At 39.6% G+C, this 18,562-nt stretch overlaps 1 protein-coding gene across 4 annotated transcripts in view; it reads left to right on the top strand.

Moving 5' to 3' along the window:
• Positions 1-294: 294 nt before the first annotated feature.
• The window catches only part of col11a1a (collagen, type XI, alpha 1a), a 69,034-nt gene continuing 50,766 nt past the window's right edge, over positions 295-18,562 (top strand). For 2 of the 4 annotated variants that reach the window (XM_082547319.1, XM_082547321.1), the window contains exons 1-8: positions 295-775; positions 5,258-5,422; positions 5,760-5,973; positions 8,189-8,351; positions 14,811-14,933; positions 16,310-16,402; positions 17,106-17,267; positions 17,486-17,584. In XM_082547319.1, coding sequence (XP_082403445.1) covers positions 661-775; positions 5,258-5,422; positions 5,760-5,973; positions 8,189-8,351; positions 14,811-14,933; positions 16,310-16,402; positions 17,106-17,267; positions 17,486-17,584 — 1,134 coding nt within the window. In that variant the 5' untranslated portion in view covers positions 295-660. The remainder of the gene's footprint in view (positions 776-5,257; positions 5,423-5,759; positions 5,974-8,188; positions 8,352-14,810; positions 14,934-16,309; positions 16,403-17,105; positions 17,268-17,485; positions 17,585-18,562) is intronic. The other 2 variants (XM_082547320.1, XM_082547322.1) reach the window with 2 other exon arrangements.

The raw sequence follows: 18,562 nt of genomic DNA on the forward strand, positions 1-18,562 counted from the left end.
CCTGTTGATTAGTATTTGTAGTGATGTAAAATATTGAATCCTCAGTGACTCTGTAGCACTGTCTGGTGTTTTGTTTGATTCAATGGTGCATTATAATTCACTACTATTATTTTTGAATGGTGTATAAGAAAACATTGTGGATAACAAATGATGTAGTCTCTGGTGAATTGTAGATATTATCAATGTTACCGAACATCCTGCGTGCACAGTTTTCCCAGGTCATTATGAGCTGTGTCAGAGTTTTCTTTCATGAAAAGCGCTCTGAAGAGACTTCGGGGGGGCGCACAACAAAGCCAATGGGTGGACCCGAAGGAGAATTTCCAGCCCCGTGATTTGCTAATCGGGGGCTGGTTCACTTGTCATTTCCCTGTAATCCTTGCTCTGGTTTGTGGAGCTCGCCCAGCCCTCCTGTCCGTGGACGCACCAAGTGTACCGATTGCACTCTTTGCGTTTTGGATAAAGCCCGACTACCTTCACTGTGAAGGCTGGGCACGGTACAGGAGGATCAGGGCCTCGTTGTGGCTGAGAGAAGAGGCTTAAATTCGTCACATATGGCTTTTTTGTAGGACAGTATCTATCATTACTTGGGATTGTGGAAGGGACGTCAGTAAAAATCACTTAAGTCGCCCAGAAGTTTTATACACTTGTGGGCGCGCGACCATGGAGATGCAAAGGTGGTCCACAAGGTGGAAAACGAAAAGGTGGCTTATGGATTCCACTGTAACCGGATTCATCACTATAACCTTGGTTCTACAGGCTGCTAATGTCAGAGCAGGTAAGATTACTAGGTCCCAAACGCCTCTAATAAACTTTGTATTGCCGAAAAGGGGACGGTGTACGGAACGCCGACTGGATGGCAAACCTAGGTAACTGATGATGGAGATTGGGGGGTGGGGGTGTAACATACTTACCTGGAGAAGGCAGCGTTATGCTCGCATCGCAATTAGACGTGTTTTCCCGTTTCACAAACAAACGAGTCACAATAAGGTGAGACTGCCCCATATTTAGAAGCCGATGAAAGCCGAACCAAAGGCACCGCAAAGGTGTGCCCTGTTACTGCCACTGTGAGGAGAACCGTTAAATACTTTGAGACAGGCGGCGCAGGTAGTGCTCGTGAGGAATCGCTTGAAATGCGTGTATTAGTTGATCAAAATCCCGTTAATTAAAGCAAATTTTACCTCGTGCTACTTTTACGCATGAATGAAAAGCGTCTGCGGCAAATATGAAACACATGGCCTAATTAAATTCATCCTAAGCCGCTGGTATGCACTTATAAAGATCAGGAAACAGAGCATGGTGCTTTTTCTCTCTCTTTTTTGTAAGATTCACTTGGGCAAAAAGAAACCTCTTTGTTTGAACTGTGGTCCCCTAGGTGGATTGGAACACGGTTAGCAGGGTGGGCTTTTCCAGCCAGATGGCACTGGACATTTGTCGGACCCTGGACTTTGTTCACTTGTTTCTTACAACTGTTTAACTGCACCACTCATATCAGAATGCAGTTCTTTACTTCATGCCTGGCTGAAGATATATTCAACAGTGGATTGGTGTTTAACTTTGGCCGTGATCTGATTGCCAGTCTCATATTATACAGTGGGTGAAATTCTAACGTGTGAACGTGTGGAAAGATATTTAATTGAAGGTTCTTGGGCACAAACATTTTGACGTGAAAGTTGTGGTTTGCGGAACAGCAGCAATCGTTTCATGAAATCCGCTTTTATGAAAGGTCTCAGTGGATCTCCGACCTGTCAGAGCAGAGTGCAAATCAACTGTCGGTGTGGGTGCTAATGTGGTCATGCAGGTTCACCCTATCTCCACACTGCCCTGGTCCACACCAAAGCCCAAAAACTGGCCTGTGCATCCCCCCTCCCCCTTGCCACCCACCAACTTTGCACTTAAAGGTTTGGTCAGCTGCAGGACAAGGCTGTGTTGTGTCCGTGGTGGGAATGCTTCCTCTCTAAGTATTGAGCAGTTATTTGATGATGGTCCTTTTTGAGCTTCCCTATGATTTAAGAGCCTTCAAAGAGCAGACCTGCGTATGGGCCTAGCCTACCATTACAGCCACAAGTGACATGGTTCAGGATTACATGGGTCTCACATCTTGGCCGACAACTCTGTAAGGACTCCTTGTTTAAAAAAAGGCTGTTGGAGATAAACATGAACTTCATAGTGATATTTATCCAATACCTGCAGTTTGTCTAGTGGGTTTTCAGTGGTAGACTGAAAGCGTGTTCTGCAAAACAAGAAATAAATGCAGTTTAATTGTTTCACTTGATGTTGTGCAAATGCAGGGGTTCATGATTACGTTGTTGTGCATTTATCTACTTCACACAGCATTTTGGTATCATTTGTTGTGTTAAAGTACTACAGAACCTGTTAAATTTGATGAAAATTACTGAATTTATGGTCTAAATTGAAAATGTACCGTTTAATAACTAAACAACTAGAGACATTTTTATACAATTTAAATATCCTCCTGCAGACTTTGTGCTCTATGGTCCTAATTTCTTCTCCACTCTTTATGGCAGTAGGAGCTGTTCCTGCAGGGTGCCCTCTCCATCTAGCAGTGTACAGACACGTTTTCTCAGCCCCTGGGGCGTAGGCTCAGATGTGCATTCCAGCAGACAAAGCTAGCATTTCCAGAGTCTTCTCCTTAAAATGCCCAACTGTGAACAAGAGCTAATCAGCTCCTTGCTGGACCTTTGTCTGCTGAAGCTGTCACACATTTATTGTTATTGTCAGTTCATTTAGAGATTTAAACACAATGGGGCAAACAAACCCATATTTCCATATGGAGGCATACAGTAAAAAGAGATAGTGTGAGGAAAAGTAAAGTGAAGGAAGAGGAGTGGGGGGAAATGCTTTGAAAACTGGGTTGGTCTCAGTGAAGTTTCTTTGGTATGACAGCAGCATAAAGCCGTCTTGTTTTAGCCGGCAGCGTGGTGGAAGTTAAAGGAAGCAGAGAGGGAGAGTGGGGGAGAGGGGCTATATATATAGAAAGAGAGAGAGAGGGAGAGAGACACTCTGAAGATGTTATTAGAGTCTCAGGGAGCTGCAGGTGAAAAGGTCCTCTTCTATTTATCAGCCAATTTTACATTTCTTTACCTTAAAAGACAAAAATGCTGAAAATGAGAAAGTGAGTGTGGGATTTATTATAGGAGTGTTATGTACAGTTTAGTTAGAGTTGAGAGTATTTGGCCTCAGATGTGAATGATGATATCTTTTGGAACATGCAGTTTACAATGATGTACACTTGTGAACATGACAAATAAATTAAATCTGTCCATTGTGATGTCTTATGGCAACAAAGCTTTATATTGCTCCTCCCATTCTCCTCTTTCTCTATAGTTTGCATTATCATCCACGCAAGGAGTGATGGAACAACAGAGTATTTAGCAGCTCAGGTACTGGTTCCTCCTCCACACTAAGGAAGGTCCATCCTGAGTTCTTCTCACAGCTATGTGGCCTATTTACTTAGCCTTGAGGGCAAACACACCAGCTCATCAGATGCACTCTTTTAAAATCTGTGCACACTCATTTGGCCACCTTGATGGATTGGCCAGTATTGACGTTTTCACAGCACCACTGTATGAGGGTCGTAGCCTGGCCAAATTGGCACATCTGGAACATATGAGTCCTGGAGTCTGAACTGAAAGCAACTCTGCGGGAACTCACAATAAGCTCCTCAGTTCACGCTCCAAAATAAGTAGTTGCTTCATCCTCACAAGCTACAAAAATGACCATGTTGTCCTTAGTGAGGGTATTCCCACAGTCACGGCTGATAATGCTCTCAACTTCGCATTTATTTAAGATGTTTTTAGATACTTTGCCTTATCTTCCTTTGAGCGTTTTATTGAAATGCGAGTGAGTTAATCAGCCAACACAGATTTTTCTTAGAGGGATCTATTAGCGGTTGGTGTTTGTGAACGGCCTTGTGACTTCTTCAGATTTCAAAGTTCAAAGTGCACCAAGTTTAAGGAGATCAGCTCTCTGCTAGCATTTTGACCTGTTGTGACTATCTAATGATCTTATACAAGCCTTCTGTATGAGAGCTGCTAGTGGCACATTCAGTATTCAGTTGTAGATGTTAAGACAGGAGCTTGTTCCCAGAGCACATGCTTCTCCGAATGAATGAAACATGCTCTTTCTTTTCTTTTCCTTGCCATTGCTGGAATGTTAACCAGAAAGTGTTGAGATCGACATCAGTGACTTTTTTTAACATCCTCTTGTGTCAAGAAGTTAGAGAAATACAAGAGTTATTTGACCTCAACATGCCAACCATAACAGCGGCTTGAGAGCGATCAGAAGAGGCTTACTGATGCTTTCAGGCACCTTTGCATGCTTCCGCTCCAGAAAAACACATTAGTGTTATTACATCCAGCAGTCTGCAGTTGTATTGCCTGATTTATTCAGATACCGCTGTCTGCTTCATGGAGTAAACTGAGCAACTGTCATTTGAGCATATTCAGGAGTTAAACTCATTTGTCTATAAATAACGCTTGCTGAATTTATCCATCAAATATTTCACATTTTTATCAGACCTTGGGCAGGAAAAAAAATCTTCCAGCTGCTAATGGCCTATATGGCCAATGTTGGTATATATACATATGGTATATGTTGCAGTTGATGTTTTCCCAACCTAATGTTTTATGATGAGACAGTGGTCTGAATAGAAGGCATAATTACAATGCTTTCCCATGGGAGTCCATTTGCACCCACATAGGCTCCTTTATGTAAAGCACATCAGATTGAAGAGTCTTATCAAGGTAAACCTATCCAGGTGTTATAGAGCTCGAATTCTGTTGGTGCATTGTTCATTGGTATGCTTGGCTTAGACATTTCCTGTCAGATGAGATTGTAGAGCCTGGGCAAGGCCACATTTCCTAATTTAACTATTTATTGTAAGAAACTGAACTCCACATTTAACCAGCATAACACACATATTTTTGATAAAAAGCCATAATTTATAAAAATTTAATTTAACATTAGGTAGAAGTCCTGTTAGTGCCCTGCATTTATTTACAAGCACAATGACATGTTTATTTATATAAAAAAAAAATGTTAAAAGCCCCAACACTCATCATTGTTCCCTTAATATCTTTGGACTTTGTTGAGAATGCACCTTCACTTTAGCATACTATCTTGATGGACTGCGTTTTATGTTTCCAACCTGAATCGTTCATGAGGTGGTTATGAAAAGGAAGCGCACCTTCATGTTGCCCACAGAAATAACCTGATGTTTTCTTTGCCTTTTAAACAGCAGAGCCAGTGGATGTCCTAAAAGTATTAGCATTTGAAAATTACCCCAAAGGAGTGACAAAAACTACAGGATTTTGCGCAAACCGAAGAGCATCGACGCCAGATACAGCTTACAGAGTTGCCAAGGAGGTCCAGATCAGTGCCCCCACCACACAGCTATTCCCTGGTAAGTACCTTTAACCTTAGACTGCTATGTGCAAACTGCTAGTGACTGCTTTTATCACGACATTAGGTGAGCATGAGAAAAACATACCATGCAGATATGTGTAGATTTCCATGCGCCTTAATATTTTACCAAAATTAAAAGCGAGTAATGTCGCATCATTATAGTGTTATTATTATTGTAATTCACTGTGATAAAATGAGTATTTACTGAGAACGTACTAAAAATATTTATTGGTAGTTATTTATTACTTTTGAAAAGAAAAGTGATGCTGGGCGAAATTAAATTTTATTTATTAGATCATCTCAGTCACATTAACTTTTCTGTTTTGACCATGCAGGTGGTGTTTTTCCTGAGGATTTCGCCATCCTAGCCACAGTGCGTCCCAAATCTGGCATCCAGTCCTTCTTGCTGTCCATTTACAACGAGCAAGGAGTCCAGCAGCTGGGCGTGGAGGTTGGACGCTCACCTATCTTCCTGTATGAGGATCATAATGGCAAGCCAGTCCCAGAGGAATACCCCCTGTTTGATGGTCTTAACCTTGCTGACGGAAAGTACGTCAGATCTCGAACATTCACTCACGTAGTCACGTATTCGAACACATGCACAGGACCTCAGAGGGAATGGGTGTGGAGAGTGAAGGGTGTTAAAATGCAACATGGGGCAAAGGAAACATGCCAGTGCTTTGGCATTTTGCAGCACTGAATAGTTTTGAACAAAGTGATCCAGCATTTATTTATTGGTGCCAGTTTTGCTGGACTATGCGTTCCTATAATGCATTGAATGCTATTTTAATCAGCCTAAAAATAGTTTAATGACCATGTAAAGCTAAATATTTTCTGATTCCCACTGACTTGTTCTTTTTAATAAAAGTGAGAAAACAACCCCTTGTTGCGCTGCAGGTGCTCATCACCGGATTAGCCATCTCATCAGGGGTCTGTGGGCATAGAGACAGGTCAGAGACAGACACTGGATTATTGGGGCACAGCAGGACTGCTATGGACAACCTGACCTCATCTATGAACTCACTGCCTCTGCTATTTTAGAGACAGAGGCAAGGGGCAGTACCAGAAATACAGGCCTCTTAACATTTAGCATAAACCTGATTATCTTCTCCCATGTTCAAAAATCACAAAATGCTCAGTGGGAGTTTTTAGGTCACTGTCAAGAGTCCATGTGCAGGGACAGGCTGGGGATAAATAATCAGAAAGGATGCTGTGCTTTACAGTTTCTTCCAGTGTTATTAAAGGATTTTGCACTTGCTGAACATGCTGAACTTTAGAAGGAAGTCAGAACCCAGTCACAATATTTTTGTGCTCTAAATTGGCTTAAGATGAGTTATAGTATATATGCTGTTATCATAATAGAAATAAGCTTGACAAATCCTTGAAAAGTCAGCAATAATGCTGCTTCGTGAGCATTTTTCAGCAAATGAAAGATACTCTGAGCCGGCTTTGTGCTAGTCTTGTAGGCGGTTTTGCCCATTATGTGCTACTTGCTTTGTTAGAGAGTGCACTGTTTTTGGTGGAGGACTTTCCAGCTCAAGGTCTTGTTTAAAACTTCAGTGGCTATAGCTGCATGCATGGATGGATTCACTGGTACTAGCAAGCAGACACTCAGGCTGAATAGGGAGGTACAATGATCTGCTATTAATGAGGTAAAAAGGAGCATTCTTTTATTTAGAAAAATGGATAAGATATGATGCAACTTAGTTTTGCCATAATTACACTTTTTAAATATGATTTTTATAATAATATGCTATTTCAAATATAATCTTACCCCTCCGATCAATATGCACTTAAAGTCTGAGAAAACTGACTGAAGTCAACGATTGCTTTTCTGCCACATAAGGTGACAAATAGTCCTTTGTGCCGTAGTGCTTATCCCAGAGAGTGTTGCACATTTATTTTTCTCCAAGCTCCATTTCCTGCCCTGGAATGTGTCTGTATGACTTAGCTGATATTCAAAGACACATTTTCACTTTTGGTAACACAATTGACCACGCAGATAAATGAATTATCAGAAACAGTTATATCTGTGATTAAAAAAAAGGTCTTTGATTGCTATCTTAAGTTAAGATGTTGTCAGGTCTCATCTTCCACCTGTGAACAATGTTTTGACTGTCTGTCTCCTGCTCTGGCAAGGCAAGCCTTCCTGGATCTTGACACACACTTTCCACAATGTTCACAACGTCTGTCATGCTAAGTAACCCAGAAGGAGGATTAAGTTTGGAGTTTAATGAGTGTAATCCCGTGTTAAACAGGGCCAAAGTGTGGGGGCAAGAATGTGGTCCAGTGCTGCCTGGTATGCAATAGCCCTCAAGTGCAGCGCAAATGGTGCAGAGGCAAGGAAGGTGTCAGACTCACGTGTGACCCCAGTTAACCCATTGCATCGATGGCGGTTGCCGATCAAAATATACCATAAACACTGGAGCATGTATTGTAATGAGTATTGTGAATTTCTTTCTCCTTGAGTTGTGTTGTGAAGCAGTCAAAGTGGACTACATACTGTTAAAGTGCTGATGTTGTTTTAGATTATGATTAAATTAAATTAAATTAGATATCCTAATTTGTACTTGACACCTATAATAATATTTTTTAGCAGCTATCTGCTGTGTCAAGGCCTTTTTATTATGTGAGAATTCCCACAGCAACAACATGCAACAACATTTCAAAAATGATTAAATAACAAGCAGTTAACTTATTGAACTTTATAGATGTTTCCTTTTTTTCATTTATTGCTTTTCTCCTTGTGTGTGTCCTTGATTAGGTGGCATCGTGTAGCCATCAGTGTGGAGAACAAAGTGGCCACTATCATTGTAGACTGTAAGAACAAGGTCACCAAAAACCTCCCCAGGAGTGACCATGCCTCCGTCAGCACCGATGGCATTACTGTGTTCGGCACCAGGATACTGGATCAGGAGGGTTTCCAGGTAAGGTTGTCAACGTGGTGGATTGCATATGTACAGTGTTTGTGATTGAGTTTTCTAATCTGCATTTTGACACATTTGCTTTGTATTTTGGCACATTGTTTAGGAACCATGCATCTGCCATCTGTGACTGAAAAAGTAGAAGTTTAATCCATTACTGTGTGTATTAAATGCATTTTTCCCTTGTTTAATTTGAAAGAGTATTTACTGTCTACCCAGTTTTGAAAGTGCGTTGTTTAGTAGGTTATAGTTTAAATCCCGCTGGCACAGATCCTTGTGATCCTGACAACATGCGTATCAGATATGAGATATCTGAGACCATTTGAGCTTTGTCGCTTCTCATTTTCAGTAAAGCTACCTTGTGGCAACTTTAACATTTGCTGTTTTATTTGATCTTCCCACAGAAGAATTTTCCATAACTAAGGGATATTGAATATAAATCGAATACAAATCTGCTTTGTTCTGCTTCAAACTCCCAGACTGTATGAGTAACTGTCTGGGAGTTTGGGTTTGTTACCATTTGTTCGTTCAGTGTGATGTTTGTTCTGCTTTGAGGCGCAGGTCATCCAGAGGTTGATGGTGGCAGTGGGTCAGGCAGACGTAAATAATGACAAACAGAGGCTGAATTGTCATGATATTTATGGTGAAACATAAAGGTCACTGGGTGGCTGCATGAGAACTATTTTGGACTGAGGTTTGCCTAAGTGGTACAGACTAGATTTACTGCCTACTTTTACTTTTATTTAAAAAAGTAACCATTGCAGGTGTATATTAAAGCATATATTTATGTGGATGATTCACTTATGTATTTTAATATATTCCACAAAGATGAGAAAAGATAAAACAAAGACATCAGTGTCTAATATATAAATCCAACATTAAAGACCTTTAAAAGCTCAAATCAGACACAAAGACATAGACAGCACAAACAGTCACACCACTTCATGTTATGAGAACATGTTTGCTTATCCTGTTTACGTTTATAAAGCATTATTTTGCTTTTTATGTTGTATATCCTGATTATTTTTGTGAGAGCCCCTTAAAAAAGGATTGTTCATCTCAAGTGAATAATCTTTCTAAAAACATCTAAAAAATGTTTATCAGCTGACAAAACCAGATTGTAGTTTATGATTTATGATGGCCGACTTATTCCTATTTGTTGTACTATTTTTTTAAACGTTTATAAGCAGATTTGCTTTCACATATCCTGTCAGTTTTGATTAGATTTATGGGGGGGGGGGGGCACTGAGGCCCGTGTTTGTATCAAACAGTGTGTCTAGTCAGAGGCTGGCAGTGGAAGGGCTGAAAATATGAGCCATAAGTCACCTAACAGGATCTTCTCTGTGTAGTTTTTGGAACAGGTCTCCTGTCTGTTCTCTGTCCTTGCGCTCTTCAGATATCCTCAGTGCCCATTGCATGCTGGGATGTACAGTAGAGGGGAAGGAAATACCTCGACCTTTTACATTCATGCCAATTTTTTTATAATGAGAGATGATGTCAGACCTCCCCCTGATGTTTTGATCTTTTTTTTTTTTTTTGTAAAATTGGTCATTGCTCGAGTTTTATGAGATTTGACCTGGTAAAAATATAACTATGTATAAGAAAATTTAAAAAATGTTTTGAAATGTAAGAAATACAAAATTGCCAGTTTGTCCAAAAGTTTTACTTCTCTGTTAAATGAGTAGTGTTCGATTTATAGGGTTAGATAGCACACATTGCTGTTATGTGTTTCTTTACTCAAATTTTGGAATTTATTTTCCCAACTTCACCTGCATTTTTCATAAATGTCTATTCATGCAGTACCTGCCTCAGGTTTGAGGCGACCACCATGGCAAAGGGATCTGGCTTAGATGAATGGGAGTCTTTCATTGAGCCTTCAGGCCTTCTTAGTTGCTCATCTCCTCCCCTCCCTGCATACTCACCCATGCTCACCACCCCCTCCTCCCACTGTATCCTCCCTAGGTTCAGGCCTCCCTACTGTGTTAAACGAGACTGTCTATTCATGCCTGGTGAAAACACTCACACATATACACACACACATATATATATGTATAAATGCACAGATATATCACTTTGCCTTTTGAGTTCTTTTTCTTACTTGCGCATTCTAGTGTTTACTAGGATTATAAATCACATATTGTTGTAATTGTTGTATGAGGCTGTCTAATTACAGCTGACTGTGGTTAGACTTAAAGGTATGTTGCCTTTGGCTACAGTATGTCAAAGGACACATGCTGATGATAAATTTGGCCAGTGATAACTTGCCTCTGTATTTAGAACTTGAAGTAGGACTTTAACTGAGAGAGAAAAACAAACAAATAGCTAACTGTCACAGAAAAAGGTGACATTGCTGCATGCTAATGGTTCAAAAAATAGATGTTATTTCAATATACCTCTCGATTCCAACAATTTTACTATGCGTGGACCTCTTCCATGTTTATTTATATCCCAAGATGCCTTGTGGTTAGGATGAGGTAGAATGTAAAAAAAGATATATGTCAGAATTTGCCCTTTGCAGATCACAAATATGATTATTTTCCAGGTTTATTTCTGTCACTTTGTGCTACATAAAGTATAAGACAGATGCAGTTTTTCCAAAAAAAACAAACATAACTTTTTATTAGCGACTCCTTGACTTAACTAGTACATGTTAACAACGATCCGTGAAATAAACAAAGACATGTTTCAGATAATAATGTAATAACTGGTAAATTTATTTGAAAATTATAATAATGTTCTTCGTAACTGCTTTGACCCTGCTTATCCTGATTAACTAAAATTAGCATAGCTTTAATTTTAGTTACTTTTCCCTTGTTAGATTCTTTAACAGATCCATTGGATGTGTGGGTGAGGGTGATTTAAGTGTCTGATTACATTTGTTATGGTATTTGTTTTTGTGACAACAGATGCAGTTTACATTGGCAAACTTTGTGTCTGCACACACAGTGAAGAGCTTCCATGCTAACGACATGTTAGCATGTGGCTGTGAGTGCTGTGAGCGTGCACACGTGTGGATGTTGCGCATGCCTGAAACAGACCGCCTTGAACAATTTGGAAATCAGTTGATTGTGGTCCCTGGCTGGTTGATCAGTGCATCTCCGTTTCTTAGTCTTGTATTTTGCTTTAACTTCTTTGCCAAAGCCCTTTGTGAAAGTGGATTTTTTTCAAAGGCATTACATAACTTTACTATTTTGGTAGCATGGGATGCTTCACAAGGTGGATAAAGCAGGTATAGAGTAGCAAACTGATTTCTACAAGGACTGACAAGTATCAGCTGTTGATCTTAGTCCCACTGCTCTTATTCATGCCCTCCCTTTTCTTATTGACCTCTAACAGTGCAGTCATTAATGTATAACCTCATGGGCTTGCTTCCATGCTGCACAGAGGTATTCTGTAGCCAGGAGGGGCATATTTTGGAGTTCTGGCTTTACTCCAAGTTGCTTTGGCTTTTTTCACCCCTTTTTTTCTCAGCAGTCCACATTAGAAGACAGGCTTAGAACTGTGGTGTAACTCTTCCCAGGTGTTTCCCAGTACAAAACATCTTTTACCATCCCAGCTGCTCTCTCTAAATCCCCGTCTGTCTCTGGAGCCCTCATGGTGTTACTTTCCAGATTTAATATTAGTTTCTCTCTTACCTTGTCTTGGTTTTGTGGTTTGGCTCTTGTTTGTAATGCAGGTCTGCAGCAGTCTTATTATTTACTGGAAAGACATTTTAATGAACCGTTAAAGGAAGAAGCTGTCTGTGGGATTTCGGTTTATACCTGAGAGATGAAAGAAGAACTTGGCAGGTATATTGATGATGAGATGATTCATATAGATTTGCTTCAACATTTATCATCCCAGCAGTCTCCAAGAATAAAATCTTAAATTTAATTTAAAATGTTTTTATCTATTAAAACTTTACTGGTGTTCTTGATTGTGAATGCCCATCTTTGATCATTTTTTTTCTAATTATAACTATTGTTGAATATGTTGGTCATGACGCAGTCAGAAGTTTACTAATTGTGCTGAGCTGGTTTTGAGTGAGAACACCATGTCTCCACAACCTATTTGTGTGCAGAAGGGTGGCTCTCAGACGTGGACTAATTACAGCTGACTCAAATCAGGGTTCAAGCATTCACTGTTGGTCTTATGGTGACACATGTGAGGTAATACATGTCAGCTTGATTCAGGAGAAAGCTTGATCTTACCTTTTTTTATTGAGTCCCCTCCCCCAAAACACTTGGACTGAGGCACACACAAATCTCTTTCCAGGCTTGATTTATAGCTGTTCAATGATCATTATACAAGTAAAATTTTGATTTAATGAACAATATGGCAAATGTCTTCAAATGATAACACAAGTTAATTTTTTATTTGTAAATGTATACACAGACAGGTATGTTAAATCAAACTAAACAAAAAGACATCACCCTTAAGCTTTATAAATGTGTGTTTGGGCTCTGTGTCTGGCATTTTGCTGCTATTGTTTGTCTCCATTTGTGTCCTTAGAGGGAAGAGACCGGACCTTGGTACTGAGTGGTTACTAAAAGCTTAGTTGTGTGGTATCTTTCAGACACTGTGGGTACAGCTATTTAATTGTCCCACTGTGCGATCCAAGAGTGTGGCTACTAAAATGTAATATATGTAGTGTAATGACTTGGCATGAGCAGAACTGTTGTGACTAGCCTAATAAAACAGAAAGTTTGAATTAGGTATGACAGATAAGATCAGATGTTTGGCAGTCCAAGGAATGGAGCAACTGCAGTAGCTAGAAGAACCAGAGACAGAGAAGATGCTTTCTATGGTACATCAGATAGACTTTTGTGTGCAGTTGCAGTGTGTTTAACTTTAAACTGACAGTATGAGGTTTAATTTTTACAAATGCATTCCTACATTCAGAAACATAGGCAGGATTCTCTGGACTGCCAAAGTGATGCAGTCAAACACGATGCGGATGGATCGTTATACACGGAGCAAGCCCTAACACATTGATGTTTATTCTGAGGTACATGTCAAGGATTCCATAGATCTGTTTTTTTAACAAAAGGAGAGTTCATGCATGCACACACAAACGTGCACACAGACACACAAACACATTCTCCTGCCAAGTTTCAGCTTCCTTGATTCCTCTTCTGTCTGACTTCCAATACTCTGTTCTGCTCTTCGACCTATAGTGCCTCTGCTGACACAGATATGTTGGGATTGTACCTGTGAGCTGCCTCAGATCCAACACCCTTCACCCAGCCATTGGTTCAGTGGTGGTGTAGCGTGTAGATGCACAAAGTCAGTCTGCAGAGACTCAGTTCAAGCAGTTCTAGACGCCAAAGAAAAAAACTGTTTGATTTGGCTATAAGACCAAGGGCTTGGCAGTGCTGGAGTGGTGTCAAGCGTTGCGGTATCCGGTCACACAGTAAACATTCATAAATCATGTTTGAAATCTACCTTTGTTTGTGTTTTAGGAACTTAAAACTGTGTGCAATACAAATTTTGCTTAATTGGTTGTCTTTATTTAGTGGTCAGCTGAGCTGTAACACAATTGCCTTTCGACACTCACTACAATCGACTTTATGGGTAAACATGTCGTCTTGTGGGTTTGCTAGGCAAATCAGAAAATACTGAGTTTGAGTCAGATAGCTGGCTGACTTGTGAACAAGGATTCGAGGGGAAACAAAGATTCTTGTGTTTGCTTTTTACGTACCCAACATTTTTGGCAAATATGTTTTTTATTTTTTGAAGTGGTGTAAAAAAGCTGTGTGCTGTGGCAGGATATGAAGTTAGAATTAAATGATCAAAACCACAAATGACACTTAAATTTTATTTTTCTCAATGTATATTCCCTGTGCACATGTGATAAGGCATATGTGGGATAAAAACAGAAATACTGCATTGCCAGGATTGTTTGCATTTCATTTTCTTATCTTTCGTTCACTATAGTTGTTGTACTGAGTATAAAGTCTTTTATATTTATAGTAAAACACACGACTACACCAGGTGTTTCTTGTGTCTTGATGATACTCGTTTATTTATTTTTCCTGAGGTAAAATCCAGTGCTGATAACAATAATTTCCCAGTGTCTGAACTCGGTTTCCTCCCTGCGCCTTGTCGGTGTGGATTCTGTGGTCTGTGCTTCAAGCTGTTTAATCATACAAGACTCTACTCTGCCAGACTCTATAAGTGTCTATAATTTAAGATTTTCATTTATTCCACTTTACACAGTGTGTGTGGATGTTGTGTGAGTCTGTGAGCAAGATGAGGCATGACCCTCATGCCAGTAGGCCTGGGTACAGCATTGCCTTGTCAGGGAGGTAGTGATCAGGTTTCATAATCCTTTAGGGAGTTGTCAGTACTAGTAATATTCATGCAAATTAACATGCAACGAAATAAGGATTTCAGATGTTGACTGTATATTTTTAAAGCTGGCAAAGAAATTCATGTGTGGTAGAAATTTGCTTATTTTTTCTGTTTTTCTGTTTTCTGCAGGGGGACATCCAGCAGCTTCTGATTGTAGAGGATCCCAAAGCAGCATACGACTACTGTGAACATTACAGCCCAGACTGTGACACTGCCCTCAGCGATTCTTTGCAGGCACAGGAGCCAGAAGAGGTCAGGCAACCACCAGGGAGGGTGGTGGAGATTCCACAAATCAACCATAGTAGCTAACATAAAAATAGGAATATAAACTAAACTGTGACAGAGGAGGGGCTTAGATGTTTTAAAGCCTTAATTACCCTTCTTTTTATATTTTAATGTATTAAAATAAATTCGATATTGGGAAATACTCCCCAGGGTAAAGTGCAATGCTTTGACTTGATCTTTCACTGTTTCACAAACCTAAAGGTTTATGATCCTGGAGAATCAGTTCATCATTTGCACTAGAGTGATGCATGCTGACATACCGACAGACATGCAAAGCTGTTAGGATTTAATAATCATGACTAAAACTTCTACTACTACTGCAATGTTGTATTTTTGTTGCAGACTATACAAATAAGGAGTAAAAGAGTACTGATTGGCTGATTTTCCATTTGTGTTCAGTACAATACAGATATATTTATCCAACACATCCATGAATTCTCGGTTATCTGGAGCTGTCCAAAACCTGCCCTTTATTTTTTCACATACTCAGAAAGATGCCATAAATTGCACTATTGATTATTCATTGGTGAATACACAGTCATGTCAGAAGCTGCTGTACATCTGGCCACAGCGATGTCCTGGAAGGTGTATTTGTACCTTAAGGGCCAATATAAGTGTGATCTACCTGTTTTTGATCAATTAGTAACTGCTAAAAGAAATTCTACCTGCCTTAATATTTTAATCATTTAACCATGAAGGCATCATGTTGAGACTGCAAATTAAAGTTCAAAAGTCACCATCACTCCTTAATAAGGAACTGCTATATAATAGTTCCACTTTTATTTTTTTTAATCAGACCAGGTATTCCAGCTGATCTTAGAAGTCCTGTCGTGTATAATTTACATGACTTCTGTGAGAAATTTCTATTACGATGTCCCTGAAATGCTGCTTGTAATTTAGTCTCTGTTGTTTTTCTCTGTTTTATGAGATTTGACACCATCCCCACCTGTTTGCTTGTAGGTCAAACCTGTATTGCTAGATTCAGTATTAGTTTCCTAAAATAAGACTACTATTTAATTTAGCAACTCGTTGTTATTTGAAGAGACCATCATAAAAAATATTAGCTATAAAATATACATATAATTTTCATGCATACACTATAATGGAATATAACATTGCATTACATTGTGTGTCTTGTAGCAGTTCAGATAATGCTTAATGTAGTTGAACTGTCAACACCTTACCTCAAGCATATTTTCTAACTGTTTGCTGTTTAAACACATCGGATGATGAAGCTGATTTAAATTATGTGTGTCATTTTCTTGTTGAAAGAAGTTGAAAGAAGATGTGTCTTGCTATTGCTAACATGAAAACCTCTCTCCCTCCTCTGTCATCCTCTCCAGTACACTACTGATGATTTAGATTACTCTGTGTTTGATGAGTATTCAGAGGGAACGACAGAAACCAGTCCAACCTATGATGATTTTGAGCCGCAGGTAAATGGAAAAAGCGAAGGACAAGATGTTTTTGTGTTGTCTCATTTAGATTTTGGTTCTTTCGTGTATTGTCTCCGTGTCCCACTGTTATGTTTACATTCATGTCAAAGCTAAAAAGGTCGACTTGCCCTGCGACATGAAAATATTGAGATCATGCCCTTAGTGTGCAGTACTGCAGGTGTAAATTTGAATGTGGATGCAAACATACACAGTGTGCTAGTCCTGTCTTGTCTGTCTACAGCCTTCTCTTGGAATGCCATCTGCTTTAAGTGAATTTCCAGCATATCTTTGAAAGTACTGTATACACTGTGGAATATCAGCAACTCTGTACTCTTCTGTGGATTTCATATCTATGCATTTATTTATTTGTTTTTTGTGCGCTTGTGCCTGACTGTGTCCTAAAATCGTTCCTGTGTGTCACATGAACAGCTCAGTCCTTGATTGTTGTACAGCACCCTGTTCTACCCAACTGTCACGCAGTAGTATTAACATGATCAGGGCTCCAGTTGCAGCCCTTTTTAGTTGATCTGCATGAACAATATGTAAAGTGATACGTGCAGACCAAGTACTGTGTATCCAGCTGCTTCTGGAAACACAATTGTATTGAAAAAATACTGTACATCAATCAAGGAGTGTGGCTTCAAATCATTTCCATTTTCCATTTTCCATGTTTGGTATTATTTATCACCGTCACCTCTTCCAGAGAAAGAAACGTAGTCTGTCCTCGAAAAAGAAGATGACCAGAAAGCCCCCCAGTAAAACTAAGCCCAAGCCCTTAAAAGCTAAAAAGTATTCCACTAAGAAGAAACATCAGATGCCTGGCTACCAGGCTACAGCACCGGAGCAACACCGAGGCGATATTAGGGTAAAAATTCATTTCGAGATTAGAGAACATCCCATCAAGATCTTCCCGCCCTGAATTCAGAAGGGAAAATCTGTGATGGCAGATTTCAGCCTCGCTAACCTTCTCAGTGTAGAGGTAGCAGCGACTTCAGTCAGCTTGAGAAGACCTCAGCAAATAACCTCTAGTCTGAGCTTTTATGCTAACCTTTATTCTTCTTTGCTTTTTTCAACATGACTCAGATAAACAATTTAGAAGGAGATTACAATACAGACATTGACTACGGAACTGTAGATGGTACTCACACTCAGTCCCCCTTTGCCACGAGTGGACCCTATGAGGTAATTTTCAACTCACTTCTGTGTTAGTTATTTTGGGGAGTATGAACCAGGATTTTACCCAAGGAAGTGCCTGGTATGATATGACAAAGACATGGAGATTCAAGTCAGTGAATCTCTGTCTTTTGACCTTTGAATTGATGGACAGAGGATAATTTTAAATGCTTAAAAACAAAAATACACACACACAAACACACAAACATATATATACATATATATTAGTGCTGTCAGTGTTGATCTCATAAAAATTACGCTGTAACCGCATTAACGCGGCAAATCTCCATTAGCGAGGATTGCCCCGTTTGTGGGGCTGCACGGCGTCAACGGGTTAGCTTGGTTAGCTCGTATATATACATATTTGTGTGTGTGTGTATATATATATATATATACATATGTGTGTGTGTTTGTATGGCAGAAGCTGTGTCATCCAAAAATGCTGATTGTAAATTATTTAGCAGAGATTATCTGCTAAACAAAAAATAAAATTTCCTGTTGTCCATCACAACATGAGCCTTGTGTTGGTCACTATTTGTTCTTATTACCTTGAAAAGAACTATGATCAAAAGGCTTAACGCTCACAGCCAGCTATGACTGTGCATTGTATACTGCAGTTTTTGACAAAGTTGATGTGATTATTTTAATGCTTAATTTGCCTAAATGTCCACAGCAAGTGTAATTGCATCCACTTTGTCTTGCTCTAGAACTAAATCCACAGCGATCACCACTGTGTTTGAAAAGCACTATTGTGCCAGGTAATCGTGGTTGTGGTGAAAATCGCTGTGGCTAAAACATTTTAATAGAAATTGATTTGCTAATTTTGATTTTATTTGCGTTTCAGTTACTTCACTTCAAATAATTTGATGTTTTTGCAAGTTGCTGATGTCTTTAGTGACATCTGTTTGAGCCTTTCTTTGCTTTTTGCATCAGTATGCCATTTACAGAACGGCCATACGATGAGAGAGAAAAGCAGGCTCGGATAAC

The sequence above is a fragment of the Aulonocara stuartgranti genome (assembly GCF_965226115.1).
Source record: "Aulonocara stuartgranti genome assembly, chromosome: 9".
NCBI classification, from domain to species: Eukaryota; Metazoa; Chordata; class Actinopteri; order Cichliformes; family Cichlidae; genus Aulonocara; species Aulonocara stuartgranti.